This window comes from Aulostomus chinensis, chromosome 12 (genome assembly GCF_037954235.1).
Source record: "Aulostomus chinensis isolate RoL2024-O1b breed Wild chromosome 12, RoL_Achi_v1.0, whole genome shotgun sequence".
Taxonomy (NCBI): domain Eukaryota; kingdom Metazoa; phylum Chordata; class Actinopteri; order Syngnathiformes; family Aulostomidae; genus Aulostomus; species Aulostomus chinensis.
Window position 1 is genome coordinate 9,913,099 of NC_141331.1, and position 18,022 is coordinate 9,931,120.

At 41.7% G+C, this 18,022-nt stretch overlaps 1 protein-coding gene across 1 annotated transcript; it reads right to left on the reverse strand.

Moving 5' to 3' along the window:
* Nucleotides 1-525: 525 nt before the first annotated feature.
* Nucleotides 526-18,015, reverse strand: LOC147251961 (UPF0524 protein C3orf70 homolog B-like). The gene is made up of 2 exons (XM_086220008.1): nt 17,313-18,015; nt 526-4,482 (listed from the first exon to the last, which is right to left on the reverse strand). Exons 1-2 carry the CDS (start codon nt 17,494-17,496, stop codon nt 3,797-3,799), a joined length of 870 nt encoding a protein of 289 aa, XP_086076134.1. The 5' UTR covers nt 17,497-18,015; the 3' UTR covers nt 526-3,796.
* Nucleotides 18,016-18,022: the final 7 nt, after the last annotated feature.

The following is an 18,022-nucleotide window of genomic DNA, read 5'->3' on the forward strand; positions in this document are numbered from 1 at the left end:
GTATCATCCTGCGTGTTTGTGATCTGCTCAAGGTCTCTGCCAGTTGAATGACTTTGCTGCGAGGGATTAACAGTAACAGTAACCTATCGCTTCATCAGATCAGTCAATAGCTTCTGAAAATTGAATTTATTTCATAACTACGCTACCACGCACACACACGGAATACGTTGTCAGACTTTTCATGTGCTTGCATCATCATGCTTCTAATTGCCTCCTCTCCTCCTCTCTCCGGCTGCTGTGCTCCCTCCATGCACCCCCACCCCCCACCCCTCTCAGCCGTCCTTTTCATCACAGTGCAAAATATAAAATGTACATTTAAATAAACTGATTAGCATTTCATTCTGGATGTGTTTTTTTTTCTCTACACAAGCAGAAAACAAAGAATCGATAGACACAATGCAGAGGTAAAGAGAAGCAGGGTGAAATCAATACATAGGCTCAGAGTCAAGGTGAGAGAGGCACTTGCATGTTCTCTCATAATATAAGCTGCTAGATGTCCCGTGGAGATAAATGTCTGGGACGGGGGCCCAGAGGCGTGGCAGGACGCTGTCTCAATACAAGGCGAATCAATAGATGGAAGCGGAGGGGCTGGAGGGGCCTCGCACAAAACTGTATTGTGTCGCGTATGTCATAATTGGATGCACTGCTACAAATTGAGACACAGTTCATGTTTTAATGATATCCAGTCTTTGCTTTTCTTCACCTCAGTTTCATTTCTCCTCTCCAATAATATTTCGATGCCAGTGTAAGAACAGTACATTTCAGAGGAGACAAACAGATAAAGTAGTCACTCGATTTTTCATTTTCTATCCCCACAATCTCTGGAGAGCATTAGTCATCTGTGTGTCAGGTAAGGGAGCATTTCCTAGAAGATGTAAAATTACTTATTGTAGTTATAAAATTGAAAGAAACGACTGAAGAAGAATAGACTTTCATTAGGATTTATTCATATGAAAATAATATACCTTAAGAACATAAAACATGTTAAACTCTAGTAAGAGGGACTGTGCTCAGTGTAACGTCGAGAGACGCCCCATTTAGAAAACACTTTAACTGAATAATAGATACAGGATTTGTCTGCTCTTTGAACAATATAAACTACAAATTTATTAAATCATTATTTTTGACATGAGGGATTTCTGCAAATTAATGCACACATGCAAAATTACCTTTTTAACATCTAGTTGGAGCACCTTTTAAATAAATATTGTAGTATTTTAGAGAATTTTTGTCCTTAAAATAACTATTGAAAGTGGCAATAGACAACTTTGAAAAACTCAGTTTATAAAGGCATAAATTCATTCTCAGCAAGTTAGTGTCTTGTGTTTCGTCTAGATGTGACAGTGTGGGTTTTAATATTTGCGGCTCCTCAAGGATCTCTCAGGAGCTCGTCACCGTAGACTCACTCTCCTCACCTGTGAGGGAACTGCGACGACACGATCCCGAGCAGTCGACTTGCAGAAGAATCTCATTCTTTGAGTCACTAATCAAAGCTTCTGACCTCAAAATGAGAGTTGGAATGTAAAAAGGCTGCTAAAGAGAATTTCACCCTTAGCTACTGCTACAGATGTTAGTACTTCCTTGTGTCCTTACATCAAGGGTAGAAGTCCCAACGTTCTGCTCATGTGCTCTGCAGACTCGATTGACTTATTGATGAAATATGATCCTGTTGAGATGGTTAACAGATTGTACCTCAATCGAAGCATGACTTCCAGCATGGGTTTGTCTGTTAGCGGGACAACTCTGGCTGGAAGAACTTAGGTTTAGGTACAAAAGATTTGGAAATGGATCCAGATCTGATGAACTTACATCACTTCGGTAAATGTTGAGGCCTGATGTAACAACTATACATTGGTAACTCTATCAGAGCTCAGGTTGTTTTCTTGAGCCTTCATTACAGCACTGCCAAGTGAGCCATCGCAAGAATCATAACAGGAAGAGGGCTAGACGGCAATCAGGGATTGCGGAACAACACAAGAAATAGAAGCATGAAGTTATTTGAGACATAGAGCCATAGAAGTCCAGATAAAGTGACGTGAATAAACACTCAACTGAGAGAGCTGGAGGAGTGGAGAGGGTTTAAATAGTCAGCAATGTTTCTGTTAGATCACTAACTTGTGGCACTGACATCTGGGTTTCTAGTTCAATTTGGGATTCGAATGGTTACTGCGGTGATAAAGTATTTCTGTCAGCTTATTTTCATACACAAAGCATCAACTACACGATTCTTTTTATTCTGATAAAAATAGCCACGTTTAATTTCTCCATTAGAGAGTAAATAAACAAAGTAACTGGTGCTTTTCCTTCTTCTACCCCAAAACCCACCGATGCATTATTTTACACATAGCAACAAATTGACTATGCAATTATTCCAATAAATATGAAATAAATAAAATACTAAACTACTCAGAAACTCTAAAAGGGAAAGGTTGTCTATTGCCACTTTAAACACTGGAATAAAAAATAAAGAAATCAAACGACCAAAAAAAAGATCTCAACTCGATTTTTATTTTCTTACTAATAAGAGGATATCCTGTTCATTTCATATGGGGTGCATTTCTTTTAACATTATGTCCATCACAACATCACAACACGTATTCAGAATCTCGGTTCATCTCTCTAAAGGTGCAATAAGTGACAGTTTTACTGCTCCATAAAACTAGATAACTGTGACATACAAGTCTAGCCACGCCTCCTTTCCCTGCCCCCCCCCAAAAGCTGGCATCACAAGACATTTCACTCTCAAAAGCCAATTACAATGTAGTTTTAGTATAAGTATGTATATTAAGATATATTTCCCTTCACTGGGTGTCTTGCTAGTCCCTGGTGTGTCTAAGGGGCTCCTTCGGGCCACCGCAGCTCTGCCAGAGACACGTCAATGCTGTTTAATTTCTTGGCTGCTAATAGAGGTCAATGCAAGTCATGTTTGGCTTCACGCTCCATTTAACCTTGAACGGCACTGTATTTCAGTTCAGATCAAGAAAGCGTCCTCAGTCCTCACGGGCAGGTACAGCGTAGGAATGTGCTTCTGTGTAATCCTTGATTGTCAAACACTGACCTACCTACCTACCGCTTGTGTCCGGGTCAGTAAAGTGCAGACAAACTGTGGGCCAGGAAATCTTTTTAATGTGATAAATGCAGGCGTGTCTCAGCAGCTCAGAGCTGAGTAATTACAGGTTAAAAGGCTGATGTGCTTTAGGCCCATGAGAGGTAGCTGGCCTTGTCGTTAACTATGCTGAGAGATTTAGTCAAATGAAGAATTAGTCAAATGTGTGGGTGGAGTCACTGACAAGAAATGTATTAGAATAAAGAGTGCTGAGTTGATGACTGAGAACATTGGGAACTGCTCATTTTCATCAAGGAAACTATTTATACCACCTGTGTTCATAAATGACTTCACTGCAGTGTTCTATACCTAGCGAGCAGTCTCTTTCCTCTGATGGAAATGCTTTATCGATTCCTTTTTACATTTTCATCATGTAACTTCCAGTAATTATTTGTCCAGGTGCTTCAGGTTATTGTGCCTCATCCTGTCTTGTATTGTAAAAAGTTCTAGAAATTCACTCCATGCAGGAAATGTGAATAGACACTGTGTGTGAGTGCAGATGTGCAATCTTCAGCCACCTGCAGGAGAACAAATTCAACTCAATATAACCCAACAAAGCCCCGCTGAAGCTTCCGATGGGGAGGGGGTCGCTTCCTACTGGTCCGTCTAGAGCAAATCCTCAGTTATTCTTCTTGATAATATGATGTTGCTCTGCAGATCGCGCCTCTGTGTAGTCGGCGTACGTGTCCGTCACACAGTTGTTTCAATTTTTTCAATGATCTCTATCATAGACTTGGAGGGAGAGAGCAGAGAACTGTCATCCTGATCCCACAGGCTGCCTGGGCTGGAGTTTCCATCTGTGCTCAGCTCGTCGTCCTCCTCTTCCTCGCTCTCCTCCTCGCAGGACTCCAGGTAGTGCAGACCCAGGGCGTTGATGCCAGAGTCCTCAGAGCTGGATGGAGAAGAGCAGTGGTCCATTTTGGGGCCTTTTACCTTGTCGATGGGGGAGGGGTGTTTGTGTTCCACTGTGTTCTGTTGGACCGAAGGTGGTGCAGGTGTGTGTTGGGCTTGCGGGGCAGGCTTGACAGCAGGTTGTGGCTGAGTGAGATTTTGGGGCATCTGAGCTGTGACAGGAGCAGGTGGAGGAGGGGTGGGAGGAGGTGGAGGTTCAGGTATTGGAGGTAGGGGGCGCTGCACGTAGCACATCTTTCCGTTGATGCGTTTGACAATGTAGTCGTCCACAAAGAGGTCTGCGATGACGCAGTACTTGGGTGACTCCAGGTGAGGCGGGGACTGGAAGCAGGGCGCCAGCTTGAGAAAGCGCTCAGCCAGAGCCACAGACAGGTCAATGGTGTTACTGTACTCTGTCTCGGCGGGCGGCACAGCCGTGCTGGGCAGCTGGCACACATTGGTCATGGGTTGGTAGACATATTTGCCTAACGGAGGGAAAGAGAAAAACAAGATCAGTGATTAGTGGCCAGTGTGTTACAGGAGGGCTCAGTACATCTAAAATGTTCATTCATTTTAATTAAATGCTGATTGCAAACTTTCTGGTAGGTGTCCCAGTAATATTTGTCATTAAAATCTACAATCACTCAATCATCCCCAAGTTACACATAACTACTTCAACTGGAGACAATTTGTCTTATTCACCAAACTACTAAATGAAATGGAAACCTTCAAAAGGCACATCGTGTTGTGAAAAACAGCTACATTTCTGCTAGCCTGCTGCGGACAAAAAAAAACCAAAATCTTAAATCTATGGCACTCTGGACCTGCGGTCAGAGCTACTGCCTGGACACAGAGTTCAACCAGCGGATAAGTGCAGAGCTTTGCCTCGCTGTTGCAGCGGTGATGGCAGCACATCACTTTTGCCGGTGGATGGAGAGAGCCTTTTCTTTTTTTGCATTCAATTATTAAAATCCCTCGATTTTCCAAAATTTGATGACGCATAATAATACTAATCATAAGCCTGTGGGTCATAGTAACTTACTAAATTAAATGATGGCAGGAGCGTACCACAGCCTACCACGGCCCGCCACAGCCCAAGACAGCCTGGTCTCAGCAACAAGATGCCCAAAAGTGGGCAGGAAACACACGCGGTCATTAATTATTCTGTCCTGTCATGGGAACTACAGTAATTTTCACATCAGAAAGATTTTGATGCTGCAAAAGGCAAAAAATACCTGCCTGGCCACCACCATCAGAGGTGGAGGTACAGCCAGAATCTAAAAGGAGCAGTGTGCAATCACTTTTGACTCTTTGAAGCTGATGCAAGACTTAATTCAAAAGTGATGAAATGTCATGTGGGACGAAGTCATACATACTTGAAAATGAATAGTGATAATAGAATAACGCATAAATCCTCAGTGAGATAAGCCATAAATGTGTTGTGTGTAGTGACATACTGACGTATAAATTTGTGTTTCAGGTGAATTATCGCCACTTTATTGGCAACTGCAGGTGAATGTGCAAAGTGGCTGCGTACAAATGCTAGTCACCGTCTCCAGGCGGCTGCCTCCCACTCGGAGCTGTGCTGCCTGGATAGAGCAGCTCAGATGTGTGTTTAACTGGCTCCCTGAAGAGAGAAAGACGAGAGACGCTGACAAGCCTATGCATCACTTCCTCTCGCTCTGTGTCCTTGCTTTGGTTTTCCTGTCACAGGGAACCCACTCGATCACAATCTTCTCCCAGGTTACACTAAAAGTCTACATCAAACTGTCTCAAAGTAGGAAAGGGCCCCGTTTTGCATTCCTCCATGGACACTACATGGAGTTTTTAATGCTGAACACACAAGGTATTTCAGTCACCCGCGGGGAGAGTAAATTAGCAGGATCCTTTCAAAACTATATTATCCAACTATGTGAAGAAGAGATTAACAGGGCAAAGCTTGATTTCTGTATTATTTGGGAGAACTGATAAAACAAAATTCAACAACACAACTGAGACACATAAAGTAGCGCGACAATTGAGAGCTAAAGCTAGAGAGGCCAATGCGCTGACATTCATCTGACATATCACATCTAATTGCGCTCATCAATCTGGAGATTCTATAGAGCAACACGGGTAGACAGACAGACAGACGCATGGCAGAGCTACATGCAAACACGTGCTGCACACCAACAACGTCGGCTGTCTGGCTGCAGACTTACAGCATGTATGCAAACTACCCACAAACTCATTTACACTTGAACTAGAAATGCCACAGTTTCTGTCAGTTCCAGACGGTGGAGTGTTAACTTTGAAATTAATCTCACTTAGTTTGACAAAAAAGGTGTAGAGGGGAGCAACATCACCGGAAAAACAAGACACATCTTTCTGTAGTCTAATATAGCGACTATACACTCTAGAATGTTCAGAGCAGGATTATTAGAAATTCTGATGTAGGGCTGATAAGGGTTGAAGAGGGGTTGGGAAGTTTCTGGGAAATTTTCTGATATTTTCAATGATATGTTAAGCTCTGGAATATTGGGTATATTGCCCCCCTTTTTTGTGAGAAAAAAGCTGGAAACTTTCCACAGTAATTAATAGTAATATATGAGAATCAACTAGAAAATATGAGAATTAATTGGAATAAACTGGATATTTTAGGGTAATTTATACGAACTGTATTTAACTGTGCTCTGTGCATTCTTCCATCACATGCACTGATAAGCATTTTACTGCTGAGCTTTTGAGGCCAAATTACTGTCACTAACTTGAACCCAACAACTACATCCACTCTGGTAAGTTTTGATAAAAATACTTGATATTTCTTTTTGATCAATGATATTTAGGTTAACTAACAAAATCAAAATGTCTTTATGTAGGTCATACTCCCTTTGCAAGCCAGTTTTCTTTTCACTTTTAAAATACACATTAGAAAAGTTTACATGCATTTCTGTTTCTAAGAATACAAAATGTTTATATGCATTTCTGTATATGACAAGTTTCCTCCCATGAATTTCCATGGAAAGTTTCCAACTTTGAATATTCCAAGGATTCTGCAACCTGGCTGTCATGTGGAGGGGTTTCTGAGTGTTGATACCTTCCTGCACGCTCAACTTACGGGTCAGTTGGCAATAGGTGCGTGGGTGTGAGAGTGAGTGTGCGTGTGCGTGGTGTGTGAGAGTGAGTGTGTGTGAATGTGTGTGTGTGTGAGAGAGAGAGAGAGAGAGAGAGAGAGAGAGAGAGAGAGAGAGAGAGAGAGAGAGAGAGAGAACACAGGGCTGCATGAATCAGCTGCAAACAGACACAATGAGATGTTTTACAGAACATAATTTACTATGTGGCCATAGATTTACGAGTGTTGCTCACTGCCTCTTGCATACGCTTATAAAATGTATAAAAAATCGAAATGTATATTTTGCAAATGTATCAAGCAGGAGCCAGAATTCTAACAGTAACGGACTCAAGAACAGACATAATGGATATTTAACTCGACAAGCAAATGTAGAAGTGTGATTTCCGTGTCCTGATACAATTCAGACTTTTCTCTGAGTCAAACCAAGTGAAGGAGACAGCCGCTGCACACCTGTGTCGGTGCAGATGTATTGACATTCAGTTGTTCTCTAGTCTCCTGTCTGGCTCAATGCTGAAGCCCTCGCATGAAAATGTCACTTTTTGGGATGGCCTCTGCTCCCTCCGCCCCGACTCCTGGGTTTGTGTCTAAAATTTACCAGATGTTCACACAAGGACAGAAACAAAGTCCCTACCGCTCTCTTATGATGAAGTAGTAATGCTGAAGATTTTCAGGCCATGACGTTAAGCTATGCTGCTGCTATATCAGTTGATGATGAGCTGTTCCAAGCCAGACCACTTCAGGTGACCCCTGGGTTATCTCCTTCCATGCATTTATTGGTAAATGTCCTTCAAAATGTCATATTTAAGCTGCTCCAGTCTGCATCCTGTCCTTGTTCTCTCTGCATTCCATTTTAAAACACCTAGATCTACACCTCCTCCTTCACATGCTGTATCCATTTTCGGGTTTCCATCCACGTATGCTTCTCCTGAAGCACCACATTTGAAAAAGTTAATGGAAACAACAAAGTTAAAAAAAAAACAAAAAAATCTTGCAAAAGTCAACAAGTTCTCGGTACTGCCAAAATCAACCAGGGCTGCTGTACTTTCGAGGATGAAACTTTTAAGATGGCGTAGTAGATCATTCTTTCTGTCAATTAATTCAATAAAAAGAGCAAAAACAATCATCAAAATATGGATATGTTTGGATGGGGACTATATAAAGCCACATTTTAAAAAATAACTGGAGTATTCATGGCAGTATGGTGTACAGTAGGTCGGGCTGAATCAGAAACAGGTGGTCATGATAATATCAGACTAGCAAGATAAGCATTGTTGTAAATATGAAATACATTACATCACCGGCCTTATCCTTCAATAGTAGGACAAATCAACCCTAAAACACAGTGACAGTTACTGATTACGTATGACACAAATATAACGAACCAAACACAGAAAACGGGATGTCAAAAGACATCAAAAACCTTGCTACAATGAAAGTCAATGAATTAAAAGAATGATTGGTGTTTATTTGTTGATTTGGTGCACGAGAATCATACATTATACTTTGACTGCAGAGGAGCCCTTTAACACCTACATTCATACTGAGAAAATTTATCTGCAGAAGAAACACAATATTTTCTGCTGACAGCAGCCTCAACTGACCAGAATAATATGCAGCCACAGGACACGCTGCACTTTGAGTGTGACCCTTTCTCTTGACTGGAAAGCCTTTCATCACGTTATCATTAAATGCTCCGGCCTGAAAGCAACCAATTCACAAGAGACTGATGAAAGGCATTCTGGGGGATGTAGGAGATGCAAATGAGGCTGTTGGGCACATCAAAAAAAAGAAAATTACACATCTTGATTACAATAATCTAATCATGCATGCAAGATCGAGGTAAGCTGAGGTGACTCTTTTTTTAACTGTCATACAAGTGATCACCCAAAATACCAAACACGAGATATCAAGGATATAATGTAGTCTCTGGGACACATTATGAGTCAGTAAACTTACAAGTAGTTTTTTTAAAAAAATTTAAAAAAAAAGCAGATAGATCATATTGTGTGAGTGATTGTCCAGTGCGTCTGAGTCAGTGGGTCTAGGCTGGAATGTCTGAACAGCTACTCCATCAGACCTGCTGACTGACATTTTGTTTGATTCATGGCCCTCAGAGGATGAATTCAAATATTCTTGAGTTTTGGTGGAATGTCTTGACAAGAGATGTTTAAATTCCTTTACTCCATAGCTCATAAAGGTGGCCAATTTCATAATGTTTCTGAGAGTGGTTATAGAGTGCCGCAGGGTTGACACCTTTGTAGGCCAACCCAGAAATTAGCATCAAATTGGTTTTCCTTGACCAAAAGCTAATGAGATTTTTACACTGAATTTTGGATCTTTATGAAAAATAAGCTCTGTGGCAAGAAAATATTTGAGGCACCTTTTGTTCAGCAAGATCACCTTTACAAATGAACACCACTTTTATGATTTTTGAAGCATAAACCCAAGCGTTAGAGGTACAAAGCTAACTTTTCGCTAACAACGTGTGACTTCAGCAGCCACAGCTGGCTTTGCGCTCCTTCTGTTCTTGGCGTGATGAAGGAGCCACTTGTTAGCAGCTGCTGTTTTTTGACACATAAATGCTTCAAAATTCACAAGTTGACTTTTTTTTTACTGACTTTTAATTACTAGCTAATTGGCAATCTGAACAAGCAACTAGTTCATATTCCAAATCATTCCACACCAACAGTTGTCCACCTCTTTGATTATGCTGCAGCCCACTTGGGTCATGTTGACAGTGTTTGAGCCAAGAGTCCCTTCAGAGCAAAAAATGTTCTGTTCCCCTGTCGACACCTATACATGAGTTCTGTAACACAGCAGAGAAACATGCTAACTAGCAGTCAGAGAGTTTAACTCTTTCACCACTCCATTTCAAACATTCATTTATGCTTCCTGAGATCTGGGTTGAGACTGACAGAATACCATGAGCGTGTTGAGCATGTTAGCATGCTAACATCAGCATGTTGCTCAAAGAAGCTTTAGCTTCATGCAGTTCTGTCATTTTAACTCAGGCTCTCTTCAGACGGTGGCTTGGACTGGGGGAGGAGTTAGGAGCACCCATTTTAAGACAGGAGTGTCTGAATAATGCAGCGTTTCCACCCATCTCTCACAGAGCCTCAACATCCCTCTACAAACTGCAACTGGAAGGAAAACACTCAGAATCTGAAGTTCATTGTTGACAAGCTCAATAAGTAGTGTGGTCAAGAGGAAAGAGCACGATAGTCTAGTACAGATTATGTTGTTTTAATATCGGCTTACATCAGAGCCTCAGCAGAGAGGGAGTCATTAACAGCCCCTTCAATCTCATTTTTATATTTATGAGCCAAGGGCAGCTGTCTTTAGTGTAGACTGAGCAGCAGAAATGCAACAAAACTACCCAAAGCATCATGTTGGCAAAACGCAGTGAACAAAAACAGTTATTTAAGCAGATTACAACAATAGCTGCTGCAGCCTTTTGGCCAGAGGATACACTTTGCTCAAACATCTGCTGCTTTCTGTGTTTAAAACAGTCCAACAAAGGAGCTGCAGCTGGGGCAACAACATAAGTTTCAGATTTCAGAAAGGGGAAGGTCTGAGCCAGCATCACGTGAAAGTACTTGCCGGTTTCCTGTTTAATCCCTCCGCAGGGAAAGGCTGTTCCTCATTTACAGGCTGTTGGGCATCCACTGTTAAGTCTAACCCAAAAGTGAGAGAGAAGTTCAGATTGTTGAAAGTCTATTTTAAGACGACACTCACATGCCAACATTTACATTGCCGGAACTATTCCTTCTGTCCATACTGGCTGCCATGAGATCCCTTGCTGCACCATAGAAGACAGAGGACAAACACACACAGTCTTTGTTTTAGGGCTGAACGGAGGGTGAAAAAAAAATTCAGTCCCCAACTGTGATTATCATCCATGTCAATATTCACAGGCTGTGCTGTGTGCTCCAGCCGGGGCGTTGCTGATACACTTCTCTATCAATGCTCTAGTGACCTATCAGTAAAAGATCTTGGGGAGAAAAAACACAGGCGGAACTAATAACATTTGCTCTGCTCTTTTCACGTGTCCCAGTCGGCCATGACAGCTCAATGTCAGCACATTATTTCGCAAAACATTCCCATGAATTACGTGATTAATTTTAGCTCTAATGAATCAAATAGGAGGCTTGAGGAATCGGAGTAAACCAACTCTGATGGGTATCTTAAAGAGTTCAGCAAAGAGATTTAGGATTGTAATTTAGGGATGCAGGGAATTTAACTTTATTTTAATACAGATACCCCAGTTGCCACGAGTTGAGAATCATGCTACAAGTAAACACACAAATAGAGGCTGACTGGTAAATATATGAGCCTTTAAAATCCTTGGAAATGTAAGACCAAACTTGTCAAACTTTAGAACCGCTGCTGCTCTCAGTCCCCTCAGGCCAATTTATTGATCCTTTAATAACAGCCTCAGCTTTTATGATTCAGCGCTGTCGTAAATTTTGAATTGGTCACCGAATCAATCCAATAAACCTCCATATTTCCCTTCGGCAACAGTTGCTCAACAGCTTTGCAATGTAACTGATGAGACAGCTCAGAAAGTTTGACTGCAAAGTTCATACTTTCTTGTGTCTATAAGCGCAGACCTTATAATAGAAGTGGACGTAGCTTCAATATTAAAAAGTGAAGCCTCGAATGTCCTTAACCTGCATTTTTTATAGCGGCCAGAAGGGGCGACTCCAAAGTTCAAAAACTAGGGATTTTTTTTTAAGGGACTGTGTCCACCACAGCTGAGGCACTCATCTCTTAATGCTGCCAGCTTTTGAAAGGACTTTGGAAAAAAAAAACAAAAGTCAGCACAAAGTACAGCGCCTCATCTATACTTTCCTTTGAATTAAATCCACCTGAATCACGCAGGGAGTGAGGACAGAACGGCCGGTCTGTGGGGCTCATAAGACCGCGGCTGCATGACATTTTGGCTCGTACAAGTGCCTGGTTCAAGAGCTCCTCCGTTGTTTTTGTTCAGCACTCAAACATGTGACACAACTGTGCATGGCACTAGAGCCACCCTTCCTCCACTGTGATTGGACCAGTGGCTAAAACAGTGAAAAGTGGTGATGAGTACAGCATTTTACATAGAAGTCCATGAGAAAAATGACCCAAGGTAGCACAATATTCATTTGAATTTGTTAGATTCAGATCTTCTTCTACACAGAATGATGTCCATTCTGGAAATGATCTTCACATTTAGAGTAAATAAGACAATAAAGCAAAGAATGCTGTAGGGCGAGGCTGCAAATCACTACCAAGGCAACTGATCAATCAGGCCAGAGCAAACTCCACTATAGCGCTTCTCTCTCATCCAAATATGGTCACGTTTAGCTCCAGAAAACAAGATGGCCAAGAAAATGACGTCAACATCCAGAGTAGGGATGTAAGAATATACCGGTACTGTATTTTTATCTTGTTTTGTGTTGTGATGATTTACAAAGTCCAAATAACAAACTCTTTGATTAACTGTCTGCCTGGTAGTTTAGGAGAGAGCTGTTGAAGCCGAGCCCACAGCCTATAGATTACTTTTACAACTTGGCAGTAGTAGAAGTACAAGGATAAGTAGAGCAGTAATTCTGAGACTGAAATCTTAATCAACGAGTGAATGTAAGCTTAAAAATTGCAATTTAATATTTCACCAAGTTCGAAATGAAAGTGAGAGTTTCATTTAGGCAAAAACATGGCTTATAAATATATAAGAATGGATTTGATAGGTTAAGGAAAAAAAAAAAAGGATGATCATCTACAACACTTTTAATATGCTAATTGTACCGATACTCTAATTGTGCTAATACATTAATTGCATTTCTATGAAGAGGCTGTTTTGGGCGATAGTACGTTTAACTATAAGGGGAAAAGAGTCGACTGTAACATTCGTTGTATCTGTACTGTAACATTTGAAACTGTCACAGCGCAAAGGAGTTAAAAAAAAAACAGTGGGTGACATCCCACCGGCTGCATCCACACTTTTTGAAAATCAGCGTCTAAAACTAAGGTACAGTCTCACAAAAGTACAACGATTAGAGATGACAGAGTACAAGCAGACTGACAAGGCTCATTAGGCTTTGTTCAGCTTTGTTCTTAATGAGTAATTCATCGCTCTGCCTGGTAATTGTAATCAGTTAGCAGAGGATAAAGAGAGAGAGAGAGAATAAACAAAATGTCCAACCAGGTGGTTTCAGTGCTGCTGCGAGCAAGAGCTCTCATCAGACACGACATATTGGCAGTGACACTAAACACAGCTAATTATCACTAATGAGAGACTTAATCTCATGTTGTCACCAGCTGAGAATAATGCTTTCACTTACATCCAAATCCATTTTCTTAGTCAAATATTACACAGCTACAAAAAGTGGAAACTATTGGAAAGTAATAAAGAGGCAACATTTTCTTGCAAACAGAAACCTAGAGAGAAAGTTCTAGTAAGGTTGTTTGCTGCTCCACGGGAAAGAGAACGTGTCTGATCATGTACTGTAAGCGCGAAGCCAGGCTTTAATACAAACTGACCTTTTGTATTTATTTGCCTTTAAAGCTCTTAAAAATGCATTGAAATAGAGTGTAGCAAAGCTCCCTGAGGTGAATACACAAATATCAGCTTTAATTAAAACTGTAGGTAGTTTCATCTCGTCCAGTCCTGCACCATAATGCGTTTCTGTGAAGATGCTGCATACAGAGGTGTGCTGCTATGACTTCCTCACTGGGTGTCCGGCTTGTGCCCGTTCAGAAGTCGAAGCTGGTTTATTCTCCTGCAAGAGGCGACCAGTGAGTCACAGCGTGCGGGAATGTGAAGCTCCGTTATAATGTGGCTGCCACGTTCTTCTTATACCTAACAAGCCTGAATTAAATGATGGATACAAGGTGTTTCATGGCCGCTGAGCAGCACATTTTCAGTTACACTGATTCATTTTTCAAAGCAAAAAGGAGGGGCAAGTAAATGTTCACAAATTATGACACTGAACAGGCTTTGGTGATAAAAATAAATCCTGGATGTGGCTCATAATAAACAGTGGAAATTAATTTCCCTGCCACATCAGATATTCCCATTGACGTGGCTCATTCTGGACGTAGGCGGGCATCTAAATCCAATGATTACATGGCAAAGATTACAATGTGACTTGTGCCGTTGCACACTATAAGCCGCGACCGACTGGCGCAGAGTGGATGGTGATTGTGCTCTACACTGATCTGAGGATTTTAAGGCCAGCCAGGGATGGGATAAATGAGGGCAGCACAAAGAGACGGACATCCTGTCACATTCAGGCACAGCTATTGTTATTCGGTGGTGGTGGTGGTGTTGAAGTGTCAGAACAAAAAAGGTTCAAATGGAGAGAAAGTATCTGACAGTCACGGGTACTGGAAATACCACTGACACTCCTGGAAATGAAGAAAAAGATGCAGTTTGAGAGCAGCTGAGGCTCTTTGGTAGTCAATATTTTGACTTGTCAAAGCCAGAGAAGCACACAAAAACACATCATGTTTGGGAGGAAGTACACTTATTTGCAATCTTCCCCAGGTTCAGGCAAGACGGTAGACACTCTTCTCTCCTCTGTGCGTGCAGTAGACAGCAGAGACCCACAGAAACCAACTGACTGCTTTTAGCTTAGCATAATGAATTACAGTGGATGGGCAGGTTAGCATACCTCTCAACAACTCTCAAAGTCAACAAATACTTTCTCTTCAAAACAGTCTTTGTTGTCACTGACAGTATTACGGTACATACATATACAATACATCTCCTTGAAGTCATTTGAAATCATGATATTGTAATTTTGGAATTAGACACTGCAGCAAGCAAACCTCAACTTTTGTTGAAGAACAGAAGACCTCTTCACTACTATGCATGGCTGACTTTAGAAGAGAGGATGACTCCATGTGGACAAACCTGATCTATCTGATGACTTTTGATAGAGATATGCAAACCCACCCATTCACGACCATTCACTGTGCTAAGCTAACAAGCAGCTAGCCGGCCTCTGTGGGTCTCAGCTTCTTTACACACGCACAGAGGGGAGAAGGGTATTTATCTTCTTGTCTGGCTTTGGTGGGGATGGCAAATAACTCTATTTCTCAAAACGTCATTGTGCTCCTTCAACAATGGCTCAATTCCATTAGTTGTCAAATTAATCTGCATCAGTGTGGAAGCAAGCACAATACACCTAAATTGAATGCAGCCATCGTTGATGCTGTGAATTCCACATGTGCTTCGACACCTTTGTCGGCTGTTTAAAGGGCCTACTGACTGAAATCAATTACCGCAATCTTGGTCTGCGAGTGGCTGCTTGTCTGAAAACACACATTCTTGTTACCATCGTCTAAAAATGTGAGAGAAACCTAAGTTCCAATTCAAAGAATACAGCTGTTCTTTCGATATTTTTCTAATTGTGTGCAACTTTCATGATTACCGACAACAGCCTTGTTTACTTTGAGGACTAAGGCAGACCTATTTAAACAGCTGAGAATTTGTCGAGGACTGTTTTCACCCGTGTAATGATACAGAATTATTGTTCTGTCAACAGAGGAAGTGTGGTGTAGGAGGGATTGACTCAAACTAGAGCATCCATGTTGATGGTGATAAAGGAACATGTTACCCAGGGTAACTGACAGGTTCATCGGTGCATTTTTCAGGCATCAATGGAGATCTACGGCACGGAGGAAGAAGATAAATCAAGGTCGGAATACAACCCTTACTACTGGGATATGTTCATTATTGGTGTTCTTCATGAGATTACTGGAAGGCAGCGACGGTGTGTCACGTCAACATGCACTTTATTGACTCTCGATTCTAGGTTCAATATTTTGCTATTTCTAGTGAATTTTTAATAATATGCAAATGTAAAGCCGGTGCAAACACAGGCTATTCAGGCTTTTACCCAAAGTTTGGGGGGAAAAATAGTTACAGCGGAATGTAAAATATGACAATCATTAAACATTAAGAGTGACAGAAACATATATTCTCAAGAAACTGGATAATGAGTGACTCCTTTATGTTTTGGTGACAACATATTCATGAAATGAATTAAACATGAAGTACAGTAAACAGAGAGTCTGAGCCGGGTATTAATATTTAACAGCGTCTCCTAAAAAAAAAAAATCACAATAACACTGGTAAACACTGGCGAGGACCTTGCACGACTATACGTGTCATGGTACGTGGGTCACGATACATTTTTCTCACAATATACTGAGACATGCTGCATAATTTACTGAATTTTCACGCTAAAACGGAAAATACAAATCGCTCTCTACTGTCTGGGTAGTCTAGTGAACACGCACAGCACATTAACCTGATAGCACAATGGATAAAGCCAGTCAAAGTGACTTCATTCATTTCAGTCTCTGAGACTATATTTGCCAAGTCAGTTACTGAACACTAATTGTAGTTGCCATTACGTCATATTGCAAAGTAAAGTGCATATAAGCTCTTGTGTCATTCACTGACAGTTCCATGCTGAAATACTTCTGCAGTAACAATTAGATCACAATACATTAGGTATCAGTGCTGGAGGCTGGAATATCAATACTTTGGGGAAAGAAATACTGCAATAAAATTGCTGTATTGCACTTTTTCACAGCACTAGTAAACAATGGAGCAGTAAATCAACATTCAATGGGAGGGTTGATTCTGACTGATGACATCATAGGGCTGGGCGACAATCATGATATTTTTAACCAGATACTTTCAATGCCGCGTCGGTTTTGAGGGGGTGACTTTGGGTGCCTTCACTAAACAAGAATATTCCTCATAAATAATCATCAGTAATAGTCATGTTTAAGGCAAGTGTTAGAACAGCTCTGACAGTCTGGTAAGTTCACAAAAATACATCCCTTTTTCCTTTAATGTAGTCTTTAAAGACAGGGAAAGTAAACACGTAAGCAATTTAACGATGAAATATCCAAAACCTAGAAGTCTCATATCATAATATCAATAAAATGTTGTTATACTGACCAGCCCTACTTTGTCATTGATAAAACAATCGAGTACGGTCTCGAATATCTATATGAAAGTTTTACTACACAGGAAATAACAGCAATGTTTCATGCGAGCATCAAATCTGATTTAAGATCTGTCACTGCTGGTACCGTCTGCTTCTGATTTATTAAACGTTTCGGTGCGAGTGCGCTTTCTTTTCTCGTCGCAACATGACAACACATTCAATAGTTGATTAAAAAAAATAAAAACTAACTTACAGTGACACCAGCCCAAGTGGCAGCACCAGTGCAGCTTGAAGCACTTCCCGTGGCTGTGCGTCGCGCAGATGGAGAGTCCATCACACGGCAGGAAGTCTGGTCTCCCCGCGCAGCTCCTAGCCAAAGCCTGCGCCTCGTCCAACTTCTCACTCTTCGGACACTTATGCGCTCCCGAGGCGGCCATGCCAACATCGCCTGGATCCGAAAGCGAAAACAACCGCACACGCAGCCTCGTCTTAACTATACCATGACCACCGCGAAGGACCGAGGCGAGGGAGCCAAAGAAAGCGGCGGCGGCGGCGGCGGCTCAGCTGGAAAGCAAACGACGGCGCTAAGATCGCTGAAGGTTCATACAAAAGGTGGCGACATATCCTATAAAAGTAGAGGATTATCAGTGAGTACTAAAGCCTCCCATGGTCGAGATCCACACGTCGCCCCTCGCCATCCTGCCCTCGCGTCGGGAAGCTCCTCCGTGTACTGGTGACGCGCGTACGGAACAACGCGGCGCGCATCAGAACTTCATCACAGCGGGAGGAGTCCGCGCACACAAAGCCAGCCAGCTGCTCCGAGCACTTTACACGCACGCACGAGCTTTAAAACACTTCAACAAAAACTGCACGTTGGAGGGATACAATCTCTCATATCACAATCAACGCGCGGAATATTTTAGTTGCAGACAAAACGGAGCGGTTAGTGTGTGATAATCCAGC

What these genes read in the sequence shown, in the direction of transcription:
- LOC147251961 (XM_086220008.1), bottom strand. Translation starts at nt 17,496, where the DNA reads ATGGCCGCCTCGGGAGCGCATAAGTGTCCGAAGAGTGAGAAGTTGGAC. An exon ending in CCACTTGGGCTGGTGTCACT is followed by an intron (nt 4,483 to 17,312) that starts GTAAGTTAGTTT and finishes TCCCTCCGTTAG; the next exon opens with GCAAATATGTCTACCAACCC.